The sequence below is a fragment of the Astyanax mexicanus genome, chromosome 22, assembly GCF_023375975.1.
Source record: "Astyanax mexicanus isolate ESR-SI-001 chromosome 22, AstMex3_surface, whole genome shotgun sequence".
In the NCBI taxonomy this organism is placed as follows: Eukaryota; Metazoa; Chordata; class Actinopteri; order Characiformes; family Acestrorhamphidae; genus Astyanax; species Astyanax mexicanus.
The window spans coordinates 6,493,950-6,519,212 of NC_064429.1; the positions used below are offsets into that span (position 1 = coordinate 6,493,950).

Sequence of the window (25,263 nt, forward strand, 5' to 3'; positions counted from 1 at the left end):
CTCTAATTACAGCACATTATTATTTAATAGCACACAACACACAAACCCCAAGAAGAGTCTCTACTGTACAGATTACACTTCAAGTACACCTGGATACACCGTCAATTACTTTTACAATTACAATTTCTTCTTCTGATAATAATAATAATAATAATAATAATAATAATAATAATAATAATAATAATAATAATTAAAGTGTTGTAAAATGACCTGTAAACAGGCGGGGCCATTCCGAAATAGCCTGAGGTATTGCAGACAAACGCTTCATTAATAAGGCAACAATTTAATTACGGTTCATTTGTTTGTCAGTTCATTTTTTTTTTTTTTATCACAAGATTGTAAACAACAGCAGCAGCGTCAAATTAAATGATTGATTCCCAAAACCTTCTTTTATAAAGTTTAAAGCGAGTCTACAGTGTTTACAGTGACATTTCTGCTAAATTAAACTTGTGATTTCGGAAGAGCAACACGTATAAGTAACTGAACAAGGCAATGCACATCGATTTAGGATGCACTGCTGAGGATTTATATGGGTAAAGTGGGGAAATCTTGGGAAAAATAACCTTTTTTTTCATTTTGTTTAAAATATTCAGGGCAAACATGAAGGTTTTGGTCATTTTTAACGTTGGAAAAAACTTAAATATAAAAATAAGGGCACATTTATCATAATTTGGCATAAGAAAATCGATAAACATATTTGATAGAAACTAGAAAAAAAAACCCTACATTTTAATGTATCGTATTTTTCAAACTATAATGTGCACCTAAAATCCTTTAATTTTACCAAATACCGACAGTGCGGAGCTTCCTTATGTATGAATTCTACCAGTCAGGTATTAAGGAGCAGTTAAGCCACTCTGAAGTACACTGAAGTTCAGCATTATTAGCATGAAGTTTCCAGTGATGTTTCTCCAGCACTAAGGCTTGGTGCAGCAGCAGCATTAGCATTTGCCGCTAACCGCAGTGCTAGCACTTTTTCCCTTCAGCGACGAGTATTTTGGACTGTATCCTGCTTGTGTTTACCATGTTAAAACAAGCTACGTTAAATGAACCGTTAGCTAGGCAGCATTTACTTCCTCCTTGTATTGCGGTTAGCGGCTAATGCTAATGCTACTGCACCCAGCCTTAGTGCTGGAGAAACTTTACTGAAAAATGTAGGCATGCTTACTAGTGTCGCTTAATGCACCTTATAGTCCGTAAAATACTGTAAAAAATGGTTACTAAAAATGTAAGTATTTCAGAAACATTCCCCTGATGTTATGTTTAGATCAGTTATTAGTTTTAAGCCTGATCCAGGACCAGTTGCCCTCTGAAGTTAATCCAGTAAATCCCATTAACAGGCAGTACTCGCGGCCCACAGAGCTGAGGAGAGTTCTCAGAGTGGAACTCAACTGTTTAGAGTCTGCAGGATAAAACGACACTGAACTACCCTGAGATGCCAAAAGTCATGGGATAGCAGTATATCAATTGCTCAGGACAGCATGGGAACACCCACACCTGTAAAGGTAGTGAGGTGTTATCTTGCAAGGGAGGCATTAAATTACTTAAATCATATTAGGAAAAAATTTAAAAATTAAATAAAACATCCCTATATTTTATGGACTGTGCGCTGTCCCAATATTCTATATCTACCCATATCTATAAACTATACATCTATTCTCATCTACAAAACAATACATCTACATACAGTTATCAAACAGACTAAAAATTTTAAATTTCCCTGAATATTCTGTTCTGAATTCACTATTTCATTATGTGAACAGAAAATAATAATAAAAAAAATAAATAAAAAAAAAAGATTGGTTGCCAATCATTAAAATAATTCCCTTCCAATTATTAGTAATTTGCAATTAAAAAGACAACATGATAAAATAATACAACTAATACGACAAGCCACACCCATCCCATTTGTTTGTAAAGTAAAAAACTGAAACCACAAAAAAAAGAGATGGGTTGCCCATTATTGACCATTTCTACCAGTCCAGTAATCACCAAATAATACATTAAGCCATACCAATCCACTTGTTCTTATGAAAAAAAAATGAAATAAAAAAGGATGCCAGTTTTTGTACAAAAAAAGGTAGGTTGCCAGTTATTGACAATTCATATCAGTGAAGCCGCACCCAACACTTTTTGTTCTCATGTAAAAGCTTAACTTAGACATGTAACATAAGAATTGGTTGCTAGTTATTGTTTTTAATGATTATTGACTAGTAGAAATTGTCAATAAGACACGCCCACCCTTTTCGTTTTTATGTAAAACAATTTAATCAGGGACAAAAAATAATAATAAGAAGAAAATAAAAAAAGGGCTGCCAGTTATTGGTAATTTCTACCAAATCAGGTAATTTGCAAATACAATAAGCCACATCCATCCCTATTTTTTGTTATGTAAAATTTGAAAACAAAGAGACAAAATATGGGTTGCCAGTTGTTGACATTCCTTCTAGTCAAGTAGTTCCTAAATACAATATTTCAGACCAGACGCTTTTTGTTCTCATGTAAAAGTTTAACTTAAGGATCGGTTGCCAGTTATACTTATAAACTATTTCTACCAGTCAAGTAATACCCAAATACGATACGATGCACTCATCCCATCATTTTGTTTCCTATATAAAATTTGAAATCAAGGAGAAAAAAAAAAAGATGGGTTGCCAGTAAGTGAAAAATTTCAACAAGTCTATTAATCCACAAATGCAACAAATCACACCCATACTTTTTTTTTGTTCTAATGTAAAATAATAATAATAAAAAAAAGAAAAAAAAAAGATGGGTTGCCAGTTATTGGCAATTTCTACCAGTCAAGTAATCCCAAATTAAAAATACAACATGAAAACCACAGAAAGCTAATCCCAACTAATCCCAACATCCCTTTTAACGTGTTTAAAAACATGGAAAAGTACATAAAAGAGTAAAAAACAACAGCATGGGACCCGTTCTCTGCATTTTAACAGAAAACCAGTATGAAAAGTGAGCGCTGTATTATGGTAGGTAGAACTCAGCGAAAGCACATGAACTCAGAATGTAGTGCAGAATAATCCTGTGCAATCAGAGGAAGGTGTACAAATCCAATAACAATAAATAAAAACACAATAAAAACCGACGCAGTGAAACAGAAGCACCTCAGGTCCCTTTCCGGCCTCTACATCCGATTACCCACCACGTCCATCCCCACGCCCGGCTCTGGGTCCAGCAGCTCAAACTGGGAGTGGGAGGGGTCGAACGGCTCGGCGTCCGGAGAGTACAGGTCCCGATCTTTATCCAGACCCCGATCCGTTACAGGTATGGGCAGGTATCCGCCTTCCCGCGGTAAACACATGCACCACCCGGCGCCGGCCAGATCCAGCTCGCTGTAGCTGAAACCGGCTCGCTTCAGGAACTTAAAGTCCACCATGTCGGCCGACTCGCTCATCTCCACCAGCAGGTTCCAGAAGATGCAGCTCAGCAGGATCCCCAGCAGCTGCAGGACAGAGACCAGAGAGACAAATCATCAAAACATCATGCTGGTCAAGAGTAGGGATGGAGCAATATATTGAAATCACAATATATCATATCGATCAGTGGAGTCAAAATATGGATTATTGGTATTGAAACATTTCAGCTCTAAACTCTCCAAAGACTTGAAGTTACAGCTTCATTACTCCACGTGGTGGCGCTATAATCAAATGAGGTAAAAAAATATTGTTTGTTAAATTCTGTAAAACTGCCACCAATAAATCCATAATTCCTGGTAATCGCTTGTTTAAGAGTATTTTATCCTCATCAGTAACACAGATGCTGTGAAATATCGTAGAGAATCGCCTTGCCCTATATCAATTATCACAGAATTAGAGTACCTATTTTTTACTAAATAAGGCACACTTTAATTTTCACAAAAAATTGACAGAGCGCTTTATAATCCGGTGAGCCTAATGTATAAATTCTACCAGTCAGGTTGTAAGGAGCAGTTAAGCCACTCTGCCGAAGTTATTAGCTGCTAATCGAGCTAAGTGCTAGCACTTAGGCCGTCCAATGGTGAGTATAAATCGGCCTGTAGCCTGCTGCTAACCCCGGCTATCACCCTGGCTTACCGGAGTTCCTCAGTGTTGCACGATGCAGCGGCATTAGCCGCTAATGCTAATTCTTCAGCCTTGGTGCTGGAGAAATTCAGGAGTCTAAGCTTACTGTAAATAAACGGAAGCACTTTTCCCACCTAAATAAACAGTTTTCAGGAGATAAATCTGTGTAGATTAACTTCCAGCACTTGTTTGACTTTGAAAGAAAGTATTTTTTTATTACAGTTTTGTTTAGTTAGCTTAGCTTTCTTATAGTGTCCTTATAAAAGTTCCTTACAGTGTCTTAGTTTTATTAAAAAGGGCACCATTTTATTTCTTTCTATTTCTTTTGAGGGTGTGTTTATTTTTTTATTTTATTTTTTAAGTTTGAGGGGGCATTGTGTCAGTACCTAAACTATGTTGGAGACAGCTTTCTAAAAGTTACTAGATGTTCTCACTGTTTACAATAGTTTTTTTTTGCTTGTTTTTGGTTGCACTTTAACCACAAAGGGAACATTTTAAGTGAAAACAAATTAAATAAGAACTAGTTTTTAACCATTTCTTTATCATCTTCAGTTGGATTTTTAGTAGGGGAAAAAATAGATTTAAATCGAAAATCAGATTTCAAAAAAAAAAAAATCGAAGATTTTTTTTTTTGGCCATATCGGCCAGCTCTACCTCCAACCACTTCGTTCACTAAACAATCACTGTAATGTACATCCATAGAGGGGCAGAGAGCAGGCAGCGGGGATGATGTCGGAAAAACAGTAAGACAGACAGACAGACAGACAGAGACAGATTGCTGTCCCCATTCACAATAATGTTCTCCTTCAGCTCATTTGTTTGACAGAGGACAGTTTAATAAAGGGCAAAAGAGTGGGAACCAATCAGAATGAAAATCATGTGCTTGGCAGCGAGTGTTCTGATGGAAACGACTGAAAAAATTAGCCAAAACACAGAGAGAGAGAGAGAGAGAGAAAGAGAGAGAGAGAGATGGAGAGTCATGTGGGGAAAGGTCAGCTCAAATGCATTTCCTGGAAGAGGTTTTTAGTGCGTCAGCCACGGCAACACTGGCCAGAGATAATGCAGCAGCATCCCCGAGCATTAGAGCAGAAAGTAACCACCTCAAATAACACTTACACCCTCAAAAGTGCTCCTCACAATGTGAACAAAAACACAGGGGAATTTAAATACTCTATATTACAGCTTATAAAATAAATATAAATGAAGAGCGAAATACAGACGTCACAGGTGTGGTGTGTAATTTGTGCTTTGAGCACTATTAAAGAAGGACATGCTTTACACATGCATTTCTGGACAAGCTGAGACATACAGAACCATAACTGAAGATGAAAGACTTAAAAATATAGACCAAACTGTCTGTTTTTACAAGTCTAAGAGGGCTTTTCACACCTGCTTTATTTCATCCCAACCTTTAAATTTTTCAATTTGGGTCCAAACCAAAGTAGCAGGTTTGATAGAGATGTTCTCAGTCCGGATCTACTGAACTATAGTCCAAATTAGACTAGATAATAAAACACAGTGGATCAACACCAGCAGATGACATGTCTCTCCAAACCATCACTGATTGGTGGAAACTTCACTCTAGACCTCGAGCAGTTTGGACTGTGTGTCTCTCCACTCTTCCTCCAGACTCTGATCCCTTCGTTTACTTTAAATGACATGTAAAATTTACTGATGATCAGTGATGGTTTGGAGAGACATGTCATCTGCTGGTGTTGATCCACTGTGTTTTATTATCAAGTCTAAAGTTAGTGCAGTTTCGTTTTTACCACAAACTCTTACAGCACTTCATGCTTCCCTCTGCCACAGATTTCATTTTCCAGCAGGACTTGGCACACTGCCCACACTGCCAAAAGCACCAACTGGTCTTACTGTATATAATATTCTAAAGTTCTTTAGTCCATCACTAAACTGCAGTGTGAAACCAAAACTAACCGGACCAAACAAGGTGCATTAGGTGTAAAAGCAACCTAATCTGTTTTGAACTGGAAAGCTAGAAATGAATGGAGGCCAAGAATCAGATAAGTAGTCGCAAGAAAGGGGTGAAAAAAAAAGAAAAAAAAAAACACAAGAAAAAAGGAGAGATGCAAACCTGAGGCAGACCCACAGCACAGCAGATTCCTATCGTGATCCCAATGTTGTCGCCAATCCACAGATTCACGGCATGAATGCAGCCTCTCACATGTATAATATCATTCAAGTCTTCACGCTGTAAAAAGAGAGAAAGAGAGAAAGAGAGATGCACTCAAGAGGAGATAAAACATTTTATGTTCTTTATTTAATCTACTGAAAGAGGATTTTATATGGCGTCACAGGCAGATATGTAAATGATTACAGTTGTGTTCTGATTAGTCATTGGCTCATAAATTTGCTTTCCATGTTGTTCAATAAAAGGCCCTCAGAGGCGACTTGTGGGTAGTGTACCTCTTGGTGAGAGATTGCTGACTGTTATACACGCATCTACGACTCACATTTAAAGATGTTGTGCTCAGTAGCCAGACTCTAATTTCACCCTGCTTAAAGAAAACCACTCCATTAGACTGAAAGAAAGAAGATGGTCCTTTTGATGAATTGCTCACTATCCTGTGGCCACTAGGGGTGTCACGATTTTCTAAATCCTCGATTCGATTTTACTTCCGATTTTAGGGTCACGATTTGATTTGATTCTCGATTTTCTTTCTTTCTTTTTTTTTTACAGCAGAGAGGCCTATTCCAGTTTTAGATTAGCCTATGGTCAGTCATTGGTTTGATTCATCAAATTTATAATATCTTATTTCAAAAGGTGGGCTTGATATAAGTGATGCAAAGTGATACAAGTGATCTGTAATACACCACATTAGACACTAATGGTCAAATTGGAATAATTTAATTAAGATATATATGTAATGCCATCTAGTGGCTTTTTTGGTAGCAGCAGTGTGCACTATCAAAACAGCAATGTGCAACATAACAAAAAAAAAAAAATACAGGAACAGTCATGTACAAAAACAGAACAATTAGAGCCTTAACAAACTGAACTCTATCCTACTATAACAGTTAAACATGAAAAATAAGACTCGGTCCCTGAGAATGAGAAGTTTTTTTCTTTAATAAAGATATATTATTAACTTTATCTGAGAGAAAGATGCTCCTTAAGGTACCAAAACTATTAACATATTTGAGGCTAAACAAAACAACTGTTATTTTTGTATTTTCAAGTTTTTCTTTAAGAAGATGAGAATGTCCACATTCTCTGGAGAAAAAGCTGCTCTTTCAGCAGTCACAATGTCCGCGGCGTCGGCTACAGTGTGCTGCACCATTTGTGTAGCTTAGAGGGAGGGATCGTCGATCATCTTTTGATTCGAGGCTCGAGACCATGACATATTTTCGATTGATTTCTATAAAATATCAAAATCGTGACACCCCTAGTGGCCACATGATTTCCTTACTAGCCAGGGCTTCCACCTGTTATTTTTCAGCAGGATAATGCTTGTCCACATACAGAAAGGGTTTTTCCCCCAAGAATGTGTCCCCAGATTTCAACACTTTCTTGGATTTGTCACTGAATTTATTGTTAATTTATTGCCATTGTTGGAACCAGCTGGAACAACAGCTTTGATGATCCATTCATTTATTTATTTTTCCCTTTTCTACTTGGGTTTACCTGCTTTGAATTCATCTGTTCTGCAATTGGGTTCAACCATCCTCTGGGCAGGAGAGCTATTAGTCTGTAGCACTCTATCCTATTACACTTAATTTTCCAAAACATAATTTTTTTGTGGCCTGCCATGTAATGGCTTGGAAAATATCTGGCCTGCAGCCAAACTATCAATCTATAAACTGGTCTTGACGCCAGATCTCACAGGACCCATTTAAAGCACCTTTTCACTGATGTGGAACCAGCACTGTTCTTGTTTGGGCACCAAATTGTAAACAGTTTGCATTTCCACCAACAAAAGTTCTGGTTTTGGATCCAGGGATGTTTATTTACAGCAGGAACCAAAGAACACCAGGTTCTTCAGCTCGAACCTTGACTACTTCTGTTTACTGCCACTGTGCAATGCCCTATGTTGAGGACGTATGATGTGACGTTTTAACGGTTCCATTAAAACTGGTAAAAACGTGGGCTGATTCTTTGAAAAGCTCCACAGTTCTTATAAGCCTGAATGGAACTGGTTCAAGAACTGGTTCAAGAGTTCTTTAGGTGGAAAAGCGTTTGCATACCCCTTTTCCACTACCAAAGTGACAGCGCTGGATCTGGTTCCTGCTAACCTGCGAACCTTTTAAGAACCGGCCAGTGTTTCCACTGCTTTAAGGAGTCAATCACTGTGTATTTGAACATGGGCGTGTTCCACAAAAAGGAAACAAAGGAAAAGAAGTCGGGGCGGTTTAAACGCCTTTTTTTTGTGCCGCTCGAACGCCTTGACCTTTAGCCGCTGGCATCACAGCAAGATTTTGGGGGCGGAACGGCGCCATCTTTGTTGGCCGAGAGCCTGTGATTTGTGGTGGAAAAGCATAAAAACCAAAGAAAAAAGGGATCTCAGAAGTTTAGTGTAGATCATGCCTTGACCTGAATTGTGCATTTTGTTTATTTGAAACAACAGCACATATAACAACACACATATTGCCTTATTTAAATAACATTTTTTGATCCATGTCTATTTAAAAAGAAAAAAAGATGTCAGGCAGGTCACAGAAATCACAGTGTTCCAGACAACAGCCCCTCTGTAATGGCGAAATCGAGGTGGCCGGGGTAATAACCTGTGCCAATTTCTCTTGGTTTTCCTGCACTGAATAAATAAATCCGGGCGAATCTGACTTTGTGGATGGCCCCGACTGACGCAGCTTCCATTTCTGCCCCACCTCCTCCTCCGCCACCAGATCATTTCACAAATCCAGAACAAAAACAATCACACTCTTCCAAATGTGCTGCTGAAACCTAACAAAAAAGGGTGATAAGGAACAGGTGCTGCAGATAAACAAACAAAAAAATCCTATTACGAATCAGTCGATAGAACCCAATGAGCCACGTCTTCATCAAAACAGCAGTATTTCACTGTTAGTCTGGTATTGAAGGGCTGCAAACTATCTCCTGCAAAAAAATCCAGTAATTCTGTTTTCTGAAAATGACAAACAAGCTGTGTTTGTGAAGGAATACAGGATTACAGGGATACAGAGTGAAGAGAGCGCTACTTACCTGCTGTGTAAGAGTCTTGTAGCCACACAGCGTGTTTACCACTTCCCCAGACTGATGAGTAGATAGACAGACAGAGAGACAGACAGACAGAAAAAATATATTTTTTTCAAAGTTAATTGCAATATTCACTGCTTTGTTATTACTGTAGACCTTTGTAACTATCATATTTTTCAGACTATAAGTAACAGTAAGGTTAGACTTCCAATATTTTGTATAAGGGTGAGGTTTCAGTGAAGTTTCTCCAGCACTAAGGCTTGGTGCAGCAGCATTAGCATTAGCTGCTAACCGCAGCGCTAGCTCTTTTGCTGTTCAGAGGCCAGTATATTGGACTGTAGTGTTGTAACCCCCTAGGTTACCAGAACACTAAGGGTTTTTCAGTATAACACTAATAGGCTGCATTTACGTCACGCTATCTTTGTGGTTAGCGGCTAAAGCTAATACTGCTGCACCCAGCCTTATTGCTGGAAAAACCTCACTGAAAACTCACCCTGTACTTCAGTGTAGTGTCTTTAAAGCGCAGTGTCAAAGGATTTTAAGTGTGCCATATAGTCAGAAAAGTACATAATACATAAAGTAACATATTTTAGATCAAAAACGATATATCTAAAGCAGCAAAAAAATTAAAACTGACATTTCTTTCTCCTAGGCTCCCGCTATAGCGAATGTGAGATTTGCACTTGGATCCACTATAGAAAGACACGCTGTTTTGGACAAGCTGAGAGATACAGAGCAGAAGCTACATGACATGGGGAGGTGTGAAGTGATGAACTAATCTGAAGCTACATGAAGTTTGGAGGTGTGTAGTGATGAACTAATCTGAAGCTACATGAAGTTTGGAGGTGTGAAGTGATGAACTAATCTGAAGCTACATGAAGTTTGGAGGTGTGTAGTGATGAACTGTTCTGAAGCTACATGAAGTTTGGAGGTGTGTAGTGATGAACTCTGAAGCTACATGAAGTTTGGAGGTGTGTAGTGATGAACTAATCTGAAGCTACATGAAGTTTGGAGGTGTGTAGTGATGATCTAATCTGAAGCTACATGAAGTTTGGAGGTGTGTAGTGATGAACTAATCTGAAGCTACATGAAGTTTGGAGGTGTGTAGTGATGAACTAATCTGAAGCTACATGAAGTTTGGAGGTGTGTAGTGATGAACTAATCTGAAGCTACATGAAGTTTGGAGGTGTGTAGTGATGAACTAATCTGAAGCTACATGAAGTTTGGAGGTGTGTAGTGATGATCTAATCTGAAGCTACATGAAGTTTGGAGGAGTGTAGTGATGAACTGTTCTGAAGCTACATGAAGTTTGGATCACTGACAGTTGGCTGTGGAATATTTAGGAGTGAGTAGTGAAATTTCACGACTGGACTTGTAGTCGCTGTTGTCACTGAGAGTCTGAGATCCATTCAAGACGGGTGAGCGAATACTTTGATACAATAAATCTGGTGATTTTTTTGTTGAGTGTCCTGAGTCCCAACAAAGAAAGTGGGATTCTGTGGAATATTTTCATTCCAGTCCAGCTTGTCATTTCCTACAGTGACCTGAACTGGCCCCGCCTCCAGGAAACCACTCCCCAGACAACTGGACACTTTTGACCCGTATATCTTCTGGAGAGATAAGGTGAAACTAATATAGCTGCACTTTATTACAACCTGAACGCATCATGACTAATTTATTACTGTAGATATTTAATTACCAGTCCTGTCAATCATTAAATAAGCACTGGGAATATGTTATATATATATATATATATATATATATATATATATATATATATATATATATATATATATATATATATAATTTTTGACACACTTTCAATGCAGAGTTTTTTTTTCGTTATTTTAAAAAGTTCTGCACTGTAGATTAATACTAAAGTCATCCAGATTATAAAGAAAAACATTTGGAATTAACTAATCAGAATGTTTTCTATTTTAGAAACCTCCTGTTTAGATGAACAGTTTTGCACATCTTGGCTGTTTTTCTCAGTCAGCTTTATGAAGTAGTGTCATCTGGAATTCAGGCTTTCAGTTAACAGCTGTGCTGAACTCATCAAGAGTTAATTAAACTTGAATTTCTTGTCTCTTAATGTTAGTTTGAGAGCATCAGTTGTAAAGTAGTGAAGAGGTAGAGTTACAGGTATACAGTGAATAGTGAATATTTGAGTAATGTTCTAATCCCTCTTATGAGAAGCAAGAACTAAATAAAGAAAAAAATGACTAAGAAAAATGAAAGTCAGTCAATCCGAAAGTCAGTTTCAAAAATGTTAAATGTTTCCTGAAGTGCAGTGGCAAAAAAAACATTAAAAATGTTTTGCTGATGAAACTGGCTCTTATCAGGACCGCCCCAGGAAATGAAGAGCAAGAGTTTCCTCTGTTGTACAGGATAAGCTCATCAAAAATTTCCAGCCTCAGATAAGAGTACCTAAATACTTCTTAAACAGAGTATTTTGGTTTATTTAATACTTTTAAGTTACTACATAATTCCTTAGATGTTCCCTCATAGTCTAGATCACATCAGTGTTTATTTACAGTGTAGGAAAAAAATAAAAGCATTGAATAAGAAGAGGTCTATCCAAACGCTTGACTGATACTGAACTGGATATTACAGGGAGGACATGGCTGGGCATTCATACAATTAATTAGAACATCGTGTCTTCAATTTAAAATGTTCTTCCCATCGCAGAAATCATATTCATATACGTTCTATATGGAACACAGAGCACTCAGAGCACTAGATGTCTCCATTAGGAGAATGTATGTGCTGTTTAAGGTGGGCTTTAAAAGGAATTGAGTGCTGGAGAAATGACATAGGAAAGACAGAGTGAGTGAGAGAGAGAGAGAGAGAGAGAGAATTCTGAGAGCTTTTATGAATGAAGTGTGTCATTCTTTTCAATGTCCTGCTTTTTCTGTTTCTTCACTCAATTACCATCACTCAGATTCATTAGAAAGAGAGGAGCCAAGAGACAGAGACAAAGAAAGACAAGATTTTTTAAATTAATTTTATAATGATGTATCTGGTATTGGAAGGGAGAGAGAGATGGACTGTGTGTGATAGAAAAAAAAAGAGTGCGACAGAGACAGAAAAAAAAGGGAAAGACAGCACTGTGTGTATGAAAAAAGAGAGAGAGAGAAGAGTGAGACTGAGAGAGAAAGATATTTAAAGAATAGAAATTTAAGAAAGATAGTTTAGTTATAAACACACCAAAAACACCAGATTCTAATACATTTAATTCATATTAAAACTTAAAAAATAATCAAAAATATCCAAACAATCAATTACAATGATAATTAATGTCTAATTAAATGCAGAATTGTTTATGTATATGTTATAACTGATCAATTGTTGTTCTTTTTTTTCAATTCATCATTTAATCAATTAATGCTTTGGCAATATTGTAATTTATTATGGTCATGCGAATAAAGCTTCTTTAAACTGAACTGAAAGAAAGAGAAAGATGCACTGTGTGTGTAAGAGAGAAAAAGAAAGAGACAGAGAGGTAGATAGAGAGAGAGAGAAAAAAGAGATGGACTGTGTGTGTGAGAGAGAAAGATAAACAGAGAGATGGAGAAAAAGAAAGAAAGAGAGAGAGAGAGAAAGAGAGACAGAGAGAGAGAAAGATGATGTGTGCTTGCTTCAGCTTAATCAACAGACTAATCACAACTCTTCTTAAATAATTACAACATAGAAAACTGTTATTAATATCTTATTCATTTATTTTCATTTTTTAATTTATTTATATTAACTTTTATATGTTAGATATGTTAATATATGTATTTGTATATGTATTGTTATGTATTTATTTTTATTTTTTTTTACCTTTGTTTCATTGCTTTGGCAAAAGTTGTTAATTGCAATTCATGCCAATAAAGCTTTTTTAAATTGAACAATTGTGTGTGATAGAGAAAAAAAGAAATAGAGAGAGAGAGAGAGAGAGAGAGAGAGAAAGGGAGGTGTGTGTGTGTATGTGTGTGTGAGAGAGAGAGAGCGAGATAGAGAGGAAGAGAGAGAGAGAGAGATGGTGTTTGTGTGTGTTGCGATAGAGAAAAAGAGAGAGATACAGAGAGAGAGAGCAAGATGTAGTGTGTGTATATGTATGTGTGAGAGAAAGGTGGAGCGAGAGAGAGAGAGATGGAGAGAGATGGTGTGTGTGTGTGTGTGTGATAGAGAAAGTGAGAACGATGGAGAGAGTGAGAGAGAGATGGAGAGAGAGGTTTGTGAAGGCTCTCCAGAGAGGAAAGTGCAGTTAATTGAATTCACTCAGTCAATAAGCTCATGATGCTCTCCATCAGCAGATCTCTCTCTCTCTCTCTTTCTTTCTTTCACTCTCTCTCTCTCTCTCATACTGTACCACACACTCAGACATCTGCATCCCCAACACTTCACCTCTCCACACTTTTAGCAAAGTCACATGTAATGCTTTTTAAGACCTCTTTAAGAGCTCAATAAATATAATTTATATTATAAATATAATTTATAATTTCATAATTTCTTTGGTAGAGAATAATTTATTGTGTTAAAAATCAAAACTTAAAAGTTTCCCCATTTTTTTCCTCTCAAAATATCCACTATCCTTAGTTCTCTCCCTTTAACGTAGCTAACTTGCCGGTAACGTTATTATGTTAGCATGTTAGCTAACTTGCTGCTAATGTTAGTATGTTAGCTAGCTCTCCACTAAACTTAGTTCTGTGTAGCCAACTCGCCACTAACATTAGTATGTTAGCTAGTTTGCTGCTAATATTAGCTAACTCTCCGCTAAACTTAGTTCTCTCCCTGGTAATGTTAGCTAGCTCTCCACTAATCTTAGTTCTCTCCCAGGTGATGCTGGCTAGCTCTCAGCTAACGTTAACTAGCGCTCCGCTTACCTTAGTTCTCTCACCGGTAATGTAGCTAACTTGCCACTAATGTTAGTATGTTAGTTAGCTTGCTGCTAATGTTAGCTAGCTCTCCACTAATCTTAGTTCTCTCCCCGGTGATGTTGGCTAGCTCTCAGCTAATGTTTACTAGCGCTCCACTTACCTTAGTTCTCTCACCGGTAATGTAGCTAACTTGCCACTAATGTTAGTATGTTAGTTAGCTTGCTGCTAATGTTAGCTAGCTCTCTGTTAACCTTAGTTTTCTCCCCGGTATAATTAGCTAGTATGCCAGCTAGCACGATGCTAATGTTAGCTAGCTCTCTACTAAACTAAGTTCTCTCCACGGGGACGTTAGCTGGCTCTCTGCTAATGTTAGCTAGTGTTCCACTAACCTTATTTCTCTCCCCGGTAATGTAGCTAACTCACTACTAACATTATTATGTTAGCTAGCTCTCATCAAATGTTAGCTAGCACTATGCTAACCTTAGTTATCTCCCCGGTAATGTAGCTAACTCACTACTAACATTAGTATGTTAGCTAGCTTGCTGCTAATGTTAGCTAGCTCTTTGTTGATTTAGTTCTCTCACCAGTGACGTTAGCTAGCTAGCTACTAGCTAGATAACTAGCTAACTAGCTTTCTGCCAACCTTAATTCTCTGCCCAGAAACATAGCTAACTCACTACTAACATTGGTATGTTAGCTAGCTAGATGCTAATGTTAGCTAGTGTTCTGCTAATCTTAGTTCTCTCCCCCTGGTAACATAGCTAACTCACCGCTAAATTAGTATGTGCTTCCCACCAGCATTAATACCTTTAAATACATTTTAGGTAATACCTACTGCAAATTTACAGTAAATTTAAGACAATTTAACACCTTAATTAAGCAAATTTTATTTTAAGACACTTTAAGATTTTTAAAGACCCGCGGGAACCCTGTGTAAATAAAGCTTTTTCTAATTGGCCATAGTGTATTGTGCTTCAATTGTACAGCAGTCCAGGCTCTGTGTGTATACGTGTGTGTGTGTGTTGCTGACTCACCTCTTTGTCGTGGATACAGCAGGTGTAGGGGACGCCGCAGGCCAGTGGTCCCGTACCGTTACAGAAATGATACTGATTCACCGCCCAGTCTTTATACTCATCACCCCCACAGCACGAGAACTGCACACACACACACACACACACACACACACACACACACACACACACAAATACTCTTATTCTAAACCATTAGAAAAAATGCACGATATAATGGAGGAGCGTGAAGGTTGAAAACAAATAGGAATGATTAAACACTCCTTGTTGTTTTTAACAGATAAAACGTTCCCAATTGACCAATTAGATAAAAAAGGACTCTGATGAAATAAGTGCTCATAAATATGCTAATGAGATGGAATAAAATAATAAAATAGATAAAATATAAGATGAAATGATGAGTTTCTTTGATTTTACCAAATTAAAAACCTGGAATATAATCAAGAGGAAGATGGATGATCACAAGCCATCAAACCTCAAACTGAACTGCTTGAATTTTTGCACCAGGAGTAAAGCAGCATAAAGGTATCCAAAAGCAGTGTGTAAGACTGGTGGAGGAGAACATGATGCCAAGATGCATGAAAACTGTGATTAAAAACAGGGTTATTCCACCAAATATTGATTTCTGTTATAACTATAAATATAAATTTTCTCATTTTCTGCAAATAAATGCTCTAAATGACTTAAATATTTTTATTTGGAATTTGGGAGAAATGTTGTCTGTAGTTTATAGAATTAAACAACAATGTTCATTTTACTCAAACATAAACCTATAAATAGCAAAATCAGAGATCATTTACAAAATCATTTACAACTGTCCATTAAAGGAGGTTCAGGAGTACACAAACACCTTGTTTATATATATATATAACCTCAAATTGAAAATGTATTTCTGTGCAGAATATTTCCATCAATGCTTTATGAACTTTAGCTGATAACCCTGTATTGCTGCACATTCTCAGAATATATGCCAATGATTAGCCTTCTGATTTCCATATAGTCTCCAGCATTCTGCTGCATTCCCTGAAAAAATGTGCCTTTTATTGTGAAGTAATAAAAAATGAACCAGGCATTTCCATCCAAATTACCTGAAGTACTTCTAAATGTTTTGCTTCAGTGGCCCCAATAGTTACACAGTAAGCTCCTTGATACTGATGATACTGCAGTTCAGTATCAGAGTTGTTAGAGGAGGTGAAAGGTGATGGACAGACTGCAGCTCTGATTTAGAGCTTTCAGTAAGTACAGCAGGTTTCTGTATAGACTCAGCCTGCAGCAGCAGCAGCAGCAGCACAGAGTGTATTAACTTTTCCAAAACACCACAGTGATCCTGAACAGCCCAAACAAGCAGAACATCACTGTGCTTTAACAGCACTCACACAAACACTCAGTCCAAGAGAGGCCAATCAGCCATCACACGCCAGCAGTCTGAAAAAGGGGTGTGCCATATCGTATCGTACACGATTATATCGCCAACATTTTTGAATACCGTGAACGATATTATACCCTGAAATATCGTATTCCATTATATATCTACTAGAGACGGATTATATCTGTCCAGTATAATTTATTTTACTTTAATCCTGGATATATAGAGATATATGGAGTTCATTATTAATATTATTAGTATCATGACATGATCTGGATCGTTGACTTCTGTTACAAATCTGATTCTGGTATTTTTTAAAACTCAGTTAGGGTTGTGCCATATCATGCCTTATCGTATGCAATAATAAAATTATTTAAAAATATATTCTTTTGCAGTAGTATATTCTTGAGATATTTTTGTTTTTAATTCAGTGTTTTGTAATATCGCCAAGAGTATCGTTATCACGAAAATACCATGAAATATTGTGATATTATTTTAGGGACATATCGCCCACCCCTAGTCTGAAATCTGGCTTATTTAGTTTAACTCTGGAGCTATCAGGCTAATGTCGCTAACGAGTCATTAAAGCTAAACCTATAGGGTTAATTTCCAGTACAGGGATTAAGCTCAGGCAGAGACTATATTAATATTATTTTTTTCTTTCAATGGAAAATCTGCATTTAAAATGCTGAATTGTTGTAGACTAGGCTTAATCTCTGTGTGGGATCTGCACTTTATAGTATGCTGTATTTATTTTTTTGATTAATTTGATAAATACATCATAAAACAACCACTAGGAACAGTTTTAGTGCTCAACTAAACCAAACAGTTTAAGGTTGACCACCCAGACAGGGACTAAGGCTAGCCCTGGACAATAAAACACTTTGAATGGAGATAATGCAATTAAATATTACAGACAAGGATTAAGCCTAGTCCTATAGACAATATTTACCTTTCAACAAAAAAAAATCATTTAAAAAATCTCTCTGATCACAAGCTATCTTGCACCAGGAGTGGTATAAAGTTATCCAAAAGCAGTGTGTAAGACTGGTGGAGGAGAACATGATGCCAAGATGCATGAAAACTGTGATTAAAAACCAGGGTTATTCCACCAAATATTGATTTCTGAACTCTTAAAACTTCATTAATATGAACTTGTTTTCTTTGCGTTATTATTTAAGGTCTGAAAGCTCTGCATCTTTTTTGTTATTTCAGTCTTTTCTCATTTTCTGCAAATAAATGCTCTAAATGACAATATTCCAGGACTAGAATTAATCCATGTGTGGGAAACTAACTCTAAAAAGAGAAATAAATTCTATGACTAGGCTTAATGCCTGTCCTGGACACCAACAGAAATTTCCCAGAGAGAGAGATTAAGTGTAGTCTTCGACTACACAGCATTTTGAATGGATTTATTTTATTAAATGGATTTAATTTATTTAATTTATTAAAAATATCTAAGACTATGTTTAATTTCTGTCTTGGAAACACACCCTAAGTATCCAGTTTTAGAAATAAAATGTTATGTTAAATGTCATTCATAAATCACAGTACTCTAAAATATCCCTGAAGAACTGTAGTAAGCAAAAATAAAACACTCCAGCTTCTACTTAATAATAAAGGTCTGTTCTGAGGAAATACCGTTTCCTGAAGCACATATCAGACATTCCTGTAAAAGAACACAGACACAGGAAATACAGGTACAGCGCTTTTCTCAAACCTTTTCTTGCACGTAGTCCAAGATATTTTTAAAGTCCAGGTCGTCGTAGTAGTGCTTGATGCCCTCGCGTATGTTCTTCTGGAATAACTCGGACGTCTGCAATAACAGAGTGAATAAAAGAAAAGATAGTAAAAAAAAAAAAACTAAAGTCATAGAGTGGTAGAGAGAGTTTATTTTAGGACACTTTGCAGTATTTTCTGTAATATAATTGTTTGTGGGCAGGTCCACACTCAAGAGCCAACTTACCTAGCAAACTTAGCCCTAGCATTTGTTTCCTGACCAAAATATTACTCAGTAATGTTGTACTGCTGAGGTACTTTTATGATTAGAATAGCACTATTGATGTAAATCTATAATTATAAAAGCCCTGCTGAGGTAAATCTATGATTAGAATAGTACTGCTGGGGTAAACTTGTGATTAGAATACAATATCACTGCTGAGGTAAATTCCTAACTAGAATAGCACTGCTAAAGGGAAATGTATTATTAGAATGGAACTGCTGAGGTAAGTTCTTAACTAGAATAGCACTGCTTAGGGAAATGTATGATTAGAATATTACTGCAGAGGTACATTTGTGATTAGAATATAATATCAGTGTTGAGGTAAATTTCTAACCAGAAAAGCACTGCTAAGGTAAATGTATGATTGGAAAAGCACTGCTGAGGTACATCTATGATGAGAAAAGCACTGCTGAGGTAAATCTATGATTAGAATAACACTGCTGGGTTAATGTATGATTAGAAAAGCACTGCTAATGTAAATCTATAGTTAGAATAACACTTCTGGGTTAATCTATAATTACAAAAAGCATTGCTGATGTGAATAAATGATTAGAAAAGTACTGCTGAGGTAAATATATGATTAGAAATGCCCTGATGAGGTGAATCTATGAATTGAATAGCACTGCTTAGGTAAATGTATGAGTAGAATAGCTCTGCTAAGGTTAATTTATAACTAGAAAAGCATGCTCAGGTAAGTTTATGATTAAAATTGCACTGTCGAGGTGAATATATGATTAGAAATGCCCTGCTGAGGTCAATTTATGAACTGAATAGCACTGCTAAGGTAAATGTATGAGTAGAATAGCTCTGCTAAGGTTAATTTATAACTAGAAAAGCATGCTCAGGTAAGTTTATGATTAAAATTGCACTGTTGATGTGAATATATGATTAGAAAAGCACTTCTGATGGAAATGCATGATCAGAAAAGCTGATGTAAAACTGTAATTAGATAAGAAAATTACTGCTGAGGTAAATACTGTACCTTCCTCTCGAAGAGCAGAGCGATGATTAGCGCGACGGCCTGCAGCGCCAGCAGAACACACAGCACACACAGGAACTGTGGACACAGGCTTCAGTTAGCACCAAGTTTCGCACAAAGTTTCGTTCGACATAAAGCTGGTAAATGTCGTGCTCACCATGTGTAGAAGGGTCTTATTGTCCCTGAGGGAGCCCACCATGCCCACCAAAGACACAGTGAACATGACCAGGCCCAGCAGGATGAGCACCACGGCCGGGGCCAGGAACACACCCTCTAGTGTACGGTTCTTCTGACGCTCCACCTCCGCATACAGGCCTATACACAACACACACAGACCCAGGAACTGGAGGGGCGGGGTTTGGGGAGGCAGGTGTGGACAGATATGGGGGAAAGACAAATAAAAAAAGAAAAGAAAAGAATATATTGAGTGATTAGCATTGATGATCTAAATTATTTAACAATTCTACAGAAATTAGAGAGTCGGAGCAGTAGGGTCCCGCCCCCTCCTACAGATCAAGTGTCTCAGACTGCCTTCATTGAGTTTAGAGTGCAGCCTAAAGAATCAGATGTAGAGTGGATTTTTTTCACTGGGTACCAACTTTGTCCAAAAAGTGTAATACAGTGTTTAATCGATCGAAATTATGTCATGGTCTCGAGCCTCGAAGTCAAAAAGAGTATTTTTTTATTATTTATTTTGTTATGTTGCACATTGCTGCTTTAATAGTGCACACTGCTGCTACCAAAAAAAAAGCCACTAGATGGCATTACATATATATCTTAATTAAATTATTTAAATTTGACCATTAGTGCCTAATGTGGTGTATTACAGATCACTTGTATCACTTGGTATCATTTATATCAAGCCCACCTTTTGAAATAAGATATTGTAAATTTGATGAATCAAACCAATGACTGACTATAGACTAATCTAAAACTGGCATAGGCCTCTCTGCTGTAAAAAAAAAAAAAGAAAAAAGAATATCGAGAATCGAATCAAATCAAATTGTGACCCTAAAATCGGAAATAAAATCGAATCGAGGATTTAGAGAATCGTGACACCCCTAGTGTTTAAACAGTAAAAGTGAAGTTGCGTATTTTATTACCAAACCATTTAAATTTTTTCAACAAATGTTAATAAAATAAAATAAACCAAAGCTAGTACAGACCCGTTTAACAGAGAACATTTTAACAGGAAATTAAGGAAATAAAAATGTCTTAATATTACCACATTGTTGGACAATGGAGATTAAGCAAATGGGTACATTTTATGAAAAAGCATATTCATTTAAAGCTGATCTCCGTAAGTTTTGGGATTTAGGGCCCTTTTCGGAGAGAATGGGTAATTGCACCGAGCATGTGGAAGAATAATTTTAAACGGGGTGGGTGTGATGCGGTCTCCTTTCAGAGCAGATGAATGTGATACCAAGTTATGTTCAGTCACACATTAGTTTTTCATTTTACTTGGATAAAAAACAGCAGCAGGAGCTTCTTAGATAAAGTCAGGACAGGCAGAAAGGAGTGTATGACTCCACAGAGCTGAGTTACTACAGTTACTCCAGTGTATCAGCTTGTTATGCTAACTGGCTAGCATTAGCTAGCGAGGTGTATCTGCTTTATTGGCAGTGCTGCTCTACGCGGCGCTGTGTAGTGCCTCTAGCAGTATGGCAGTAAGTAAAAAAAAAATGCATAGAATATAATATATAGGCCCTTTCAAATAAACAAGAGTTCGTAACCAGTCTAAAGAGCCAACACCACACTTAATTTTTTTTTTTTTTTTTTTTTTGGATTGAGGACTTTTAATGGATAACATGAACAAAAGCATGTTCATATTAATCACAATGAAGCTGAGCTGGCAGGCCTTCAGTCTATTAAAGCTGAAACCAAGTAATGCAGCGGCACAAATTGAGCTAATTCAAACCACTTACGCTTTAATTTCCTCGCTCTGCTTTTCCCAGCAGGTTAATGCAAGTTGATTGGCTAATTAACTTTGTTGTCCATCAGCTTTTCTCTCTTAACAATCTTCTTTTTCTTGCTTCTAATGAAGTAGATTTGCTGGCATTAAGTGCAGAGTGCCTGAAACTCCAGAGTAAAAAACTTCAGCCCAGTCGGAGTTAATAGGGGACGGAGAGATTTAACCAGATCAGACAACAGAAACAACAGGCCGAGGAGCTTTTCTGCTGCCATCATCAGCTTTACAGAAGTATGACCCGCAGGCTGGTTACGTTCCAGCCGAGACCATGACACGAGCACGCCATGCTATGAGGAACAGACCTTTTTTTTCTGGAAAATTCTGATGATAATTATAATAATAATAAAACCTTGTGGTGTTGGACCACAGTGTTGGTAAAGACGTGGTAGAGGAACACACATTTACACATAAATAAACCATAAGCCAATCATTCCAATCATCAGCCACCAGTATCATGTTTTTATTATTAAAATAAAAGCTTAGGTATGGACTATTTGCTTGTTGTAACTCTTTCAAATTAAACTTATTTCTTTTAATATTTTTTTCCAATTCTGAATCTAATAACACAAGTATTTAACTATTCAAAACATGTACTGGTCAATTTCAGAGAGCTTTACTTCATTTTCTGAGCCTAAGGTGGGTACAAAACTTCGTAAAATTTAAAAAGCGCCTTCAAATAGGAAGTCCACTAATTCCTTTGACTTTCTTTGAAAGTCTTTATTTTAAAGAAATGGTTGACTGCATGTTCAAATAATTTATATTTAGGACAAAAAAAAACACTCCTGATACTGGCACTCACTCCTGTTAATGGCACTCACTCCTATTACTTTTTATGTTTTGAGTAACAGAACTGAAAATAATTTGAAAGAGTTTTTAGTATAGAATCAGCAAAAACATGAAAAATAGCTAAATGGCGGCTATGCTAAAAGCATGAGGATACTGAGCACATTTTTGTGATTTTCCCAAAAAGTGTATTTTAAAAATAAACAAATAAGATCTAAGAATTAATTTAGGTAACAGGGCAAAGTGTTGAGATTAAGTTACAAAAAGATCAAATATACAAAAAAACTAATGCAGGAACTTAATTTGGGTTTTTACATGATCTACAGAAGAACCATCTGATGTCACTTCCTGTTGTAGATGTGACTTGTTGTAGAATGTTCAAGATTTTAACTTAAATATTGTGGTTTATTATGAAAAAAATATTTTTAAAGCACAGATAGGATTTGGAGTCACACAACAATGCCAAAAAATTACATTTTTGAAGGATTTTAATAAATATATTTTATAGTAAGGTTTATAGTTAGAGAGTGGGGACAGGTAACAAAGTTTTTATTAATGTTTCTAAATACATAATTACATATCTTACTTTTGCAATTAGATCAATATACAAGACACCATGCTTAATAATAAAATGTATTTTAAAATTATTTTGTGTGCACATTTATACATGTAATTATCTGGGGACAGAACTATATATATATATATATATATATATATATATATATATATATATATATACATACATACATACATATTCAGTTAATATAGGGTATTTTAAGCTAAACGTAAGGTGGTCAGTAATAGGGGACCTTTTTAACTTAGCAGGATTTGCCACTGGAGGAGGCCCGAAGTCCGAAGTCACCAAAACTGTAATTCTTAAAAAATATATATATATTTTAAAGTTAAACGATTCCTGGGTGTTAACCTACATACATTATTTGGGAAAGTACAACACTTTCTTTAATTTACAGTGAGCTTAGATTTCCAATATTTTGAATGAAAAGGCCAATGTTTGGTGCCACCATGCTAATAATGCGGTAGCGATGCTAATACTACAGTAACAACGATAAGCAAGGCTGGCAGCTGGCATGGTAGAGATGCTAATATTGTGGTAGCGATGCTAATACCACAGTAACAATTCAATGCAAGGCTGTCAGGTTCAAGAAAAGTTTCCCAGGCATTCACTTCAGTCAGTGAGCAAAATTGCTTCTTCTAGGCTGGTCCAATCAACAGTCCAAAGATTAAGAAAAAGATACTGAATTTGACATACTTGCATATTCAGTGTTTAGTACATAGATTTGACAAACCATCAACCTCGAACAATGCTAACCTTCCTTTCAAATAACATCTGACAGGACCAAAACAGAGCTGAAAACAAGCCAAAACCTCTAATTATACCTCTAAATAATACCACTTCCAGACTCAATTACTCATAAAAAAAACAAGCTCTGAACTGAGTGGGTATAATCCATGCTAGACTAATAGCTAATCCTAGCCTGGAGAATGTGCCACTCAGAGAAGCTCTGCTGGGAAAGCATGGTTCAGGAAGGAAAGTGTTGATGGGGACAGGGCCCTCTGGGAAGCGCTGCCAGGGGAAGGAACGCCAGGAAAAGTGACACTCAAGGAAAAGAAGAAATCAGGGAAGTGCAGCTGTAAGAAGAACCCCTGAGAAGTGTTCTCATGGCAAGGTGATATAAGTTATGGGAGTTGAATTAAGGCTTTTTAGTGGGTGACAGATTTAAAAGGCATGGAGTTTGTGAGGACACGGGGAAATAGACAACAGCAAAAAGGGAAAGGTTTCAGAGGTGGGATAGAGAGGAAACAGTTTTTAATAAATATTTTGACTAACAGGCTCTAAGTGATCCAGCAGGCTGAAGTGCTGCCACTATAATCAGGAGATTGCTGGTTTGAATCCTGTTTATGTAGCTTGGCATTAGCTGCTATTTATAGGTGTATGCTTAAGAAAAATAACATTATTGTTTTATGTTATTAACCACGTACAACATCTCCCAAATTCATTTAGAGCATTATTTGCAGAAACTGAAAAATGACTGAAATAACAAAAAAGATGCAGAGCTTTCAGACTTCAAATAATGCAAAAAAAAAAAAAAGTTCATATGTTTCATGCATCCTGGAATGTTCTCCTCCACCAGTCTTATACACTACTTTCGGATAACTTTATGCCTTTACTCCTGGTGCAAAACATTCAAGCAGTTTAGCTTGGTGGTTTGATGACTTGTGATCATCCATCTTCCTCTTGATTATATTCCAGAGGTTTTTTTTAATCTAGTAAAATCAAAGAAATGTATCATTTTTAATTGATCTCTTATTTTTTTTTTTTTTTTTTTTTTTAAAGTTAGAAGGCCGTTCCAGTTTTAGATACTGAGAGCATTACAGAAAAAACAGCATTTGTCTTTTATTACTGTAATATAATTTAATAATTCTGAAAGGGTTTAAAAAACACAATAAAGCAGTTAAAACTAAAAGTCAGCGCATGCGCAGTACAGACAAGTAGCACATATCGGTGGGTAGCGCTACTCGACGGAATACCTTCATCCGGGTAACTCCGCCTGGCCTCGTTCTGAGTCAGCGGGCAGCGCCAACAACAAAAGAGCTTTGTCTCTTTAAATAGCCCCACGCCCAGTTTTAACCAATAAACCGCAGATATTACAGTAAAAAACACGCTGTAAATATTATTAAACACATAACAGGAGACCTACCAGCTGAACACGAGCCTGATAAATGTATCAGAAGCTGGAATTTAGCGGCATTTCTAAGTATTTCTTCCCCCAGACTGTAGCTGTAGCTACTGAGAGTGACAGACAGCTAACCTACATTAGCTACAGACCAGCTTTACTCACCGAAAACAGCATGGAGTAAACGTTCAGCGTGAATTTAATAAAGTAATAGAAGTGTAGGGTCTTCTTCCACTCCTCGTACGAAGGCATGATGTGCTCCAGTCCAGTTATCCATCCATAAATCAGCTCAGTTCAGCCGGAGCTAAGCTAACCTCTCAGCTAACGCTACAGTCCCTCTCTGCCTTTAT

At 36.8% G+C, this 25,263-nt stretch overlaps 2 protein-coding genes across 2 annotated transcripts in view; one reads left to right on the top strand and one right to left on the bottom strand.

Annotated features, from left to right (window-relative positions):
- tacr1a (tachykinin receptor 1a) overlaps window positions 1-25,263 on the top strand; it is a 185,060-nt gene that overhangs the window by 63,510 nt on the left and 96,287 nt on the right. The window contains exon 2 of the transcript XR_007428806.1: window positions 10,117-10,457. The gene's annotated coding sequence lies outside the window, so the exon portion shown is untranslated. The remainder of the gene's footprint in view (window positions 1-10,116; window positions 10,458-25,263) is intronic.
- zgc:110329 (tetraspanin) lies at window positions 1,213-25,201 on the bottom strand. The gene is made up of 8 exons (XM_022666864.2): window positions 25,079-25,201; window positions 19,623-19,808; window positions 19,469-19,543; window positions 18,205-18,300; window positions 15,125-15,244; window positions 9,235-9,285; window positions 6,151-6,267; window positions 1,213-3,460 (listed from the first exon to the last, which is right to left on the bottom strand). Exons 1-8 carry the CDS (start codon window positions 25,163-25,165, stop codon window positions 3,143-3,145), a joined length of 1,050 nt encoding a protein of 349 aa, XP_022522585.2. The 5' UTR covers window positions 25,166-25,201; the 3' UTR covers window positions 1,213-3,142.

Excerpts from the sequence above, each read along its gene's own strand:
- zgc:110329 (XM_022666864.2), bottom strand. The coding sequence starts at position 25,165 with ATGCCTTCGTACGAGGAGTGGAAGAAGACCCTACACTTCTATTACTTT. Across the intron at positions 19,544-19,622 it reads ATAAGACCCTTCTACACATG|TTCCTGTGTGTGCTGTGTGT; the intron begins GTGAGCACGACA and ends CTGTGTCCACAG. Across the intron at positions 18,301-19,468 it reads CTCTGCTCTTCGAGAGGAAG|ACGTCCGAGTTATTCCAGAA; the intron begins GTACAGTATTTA and ends CTGTTATTGCAG.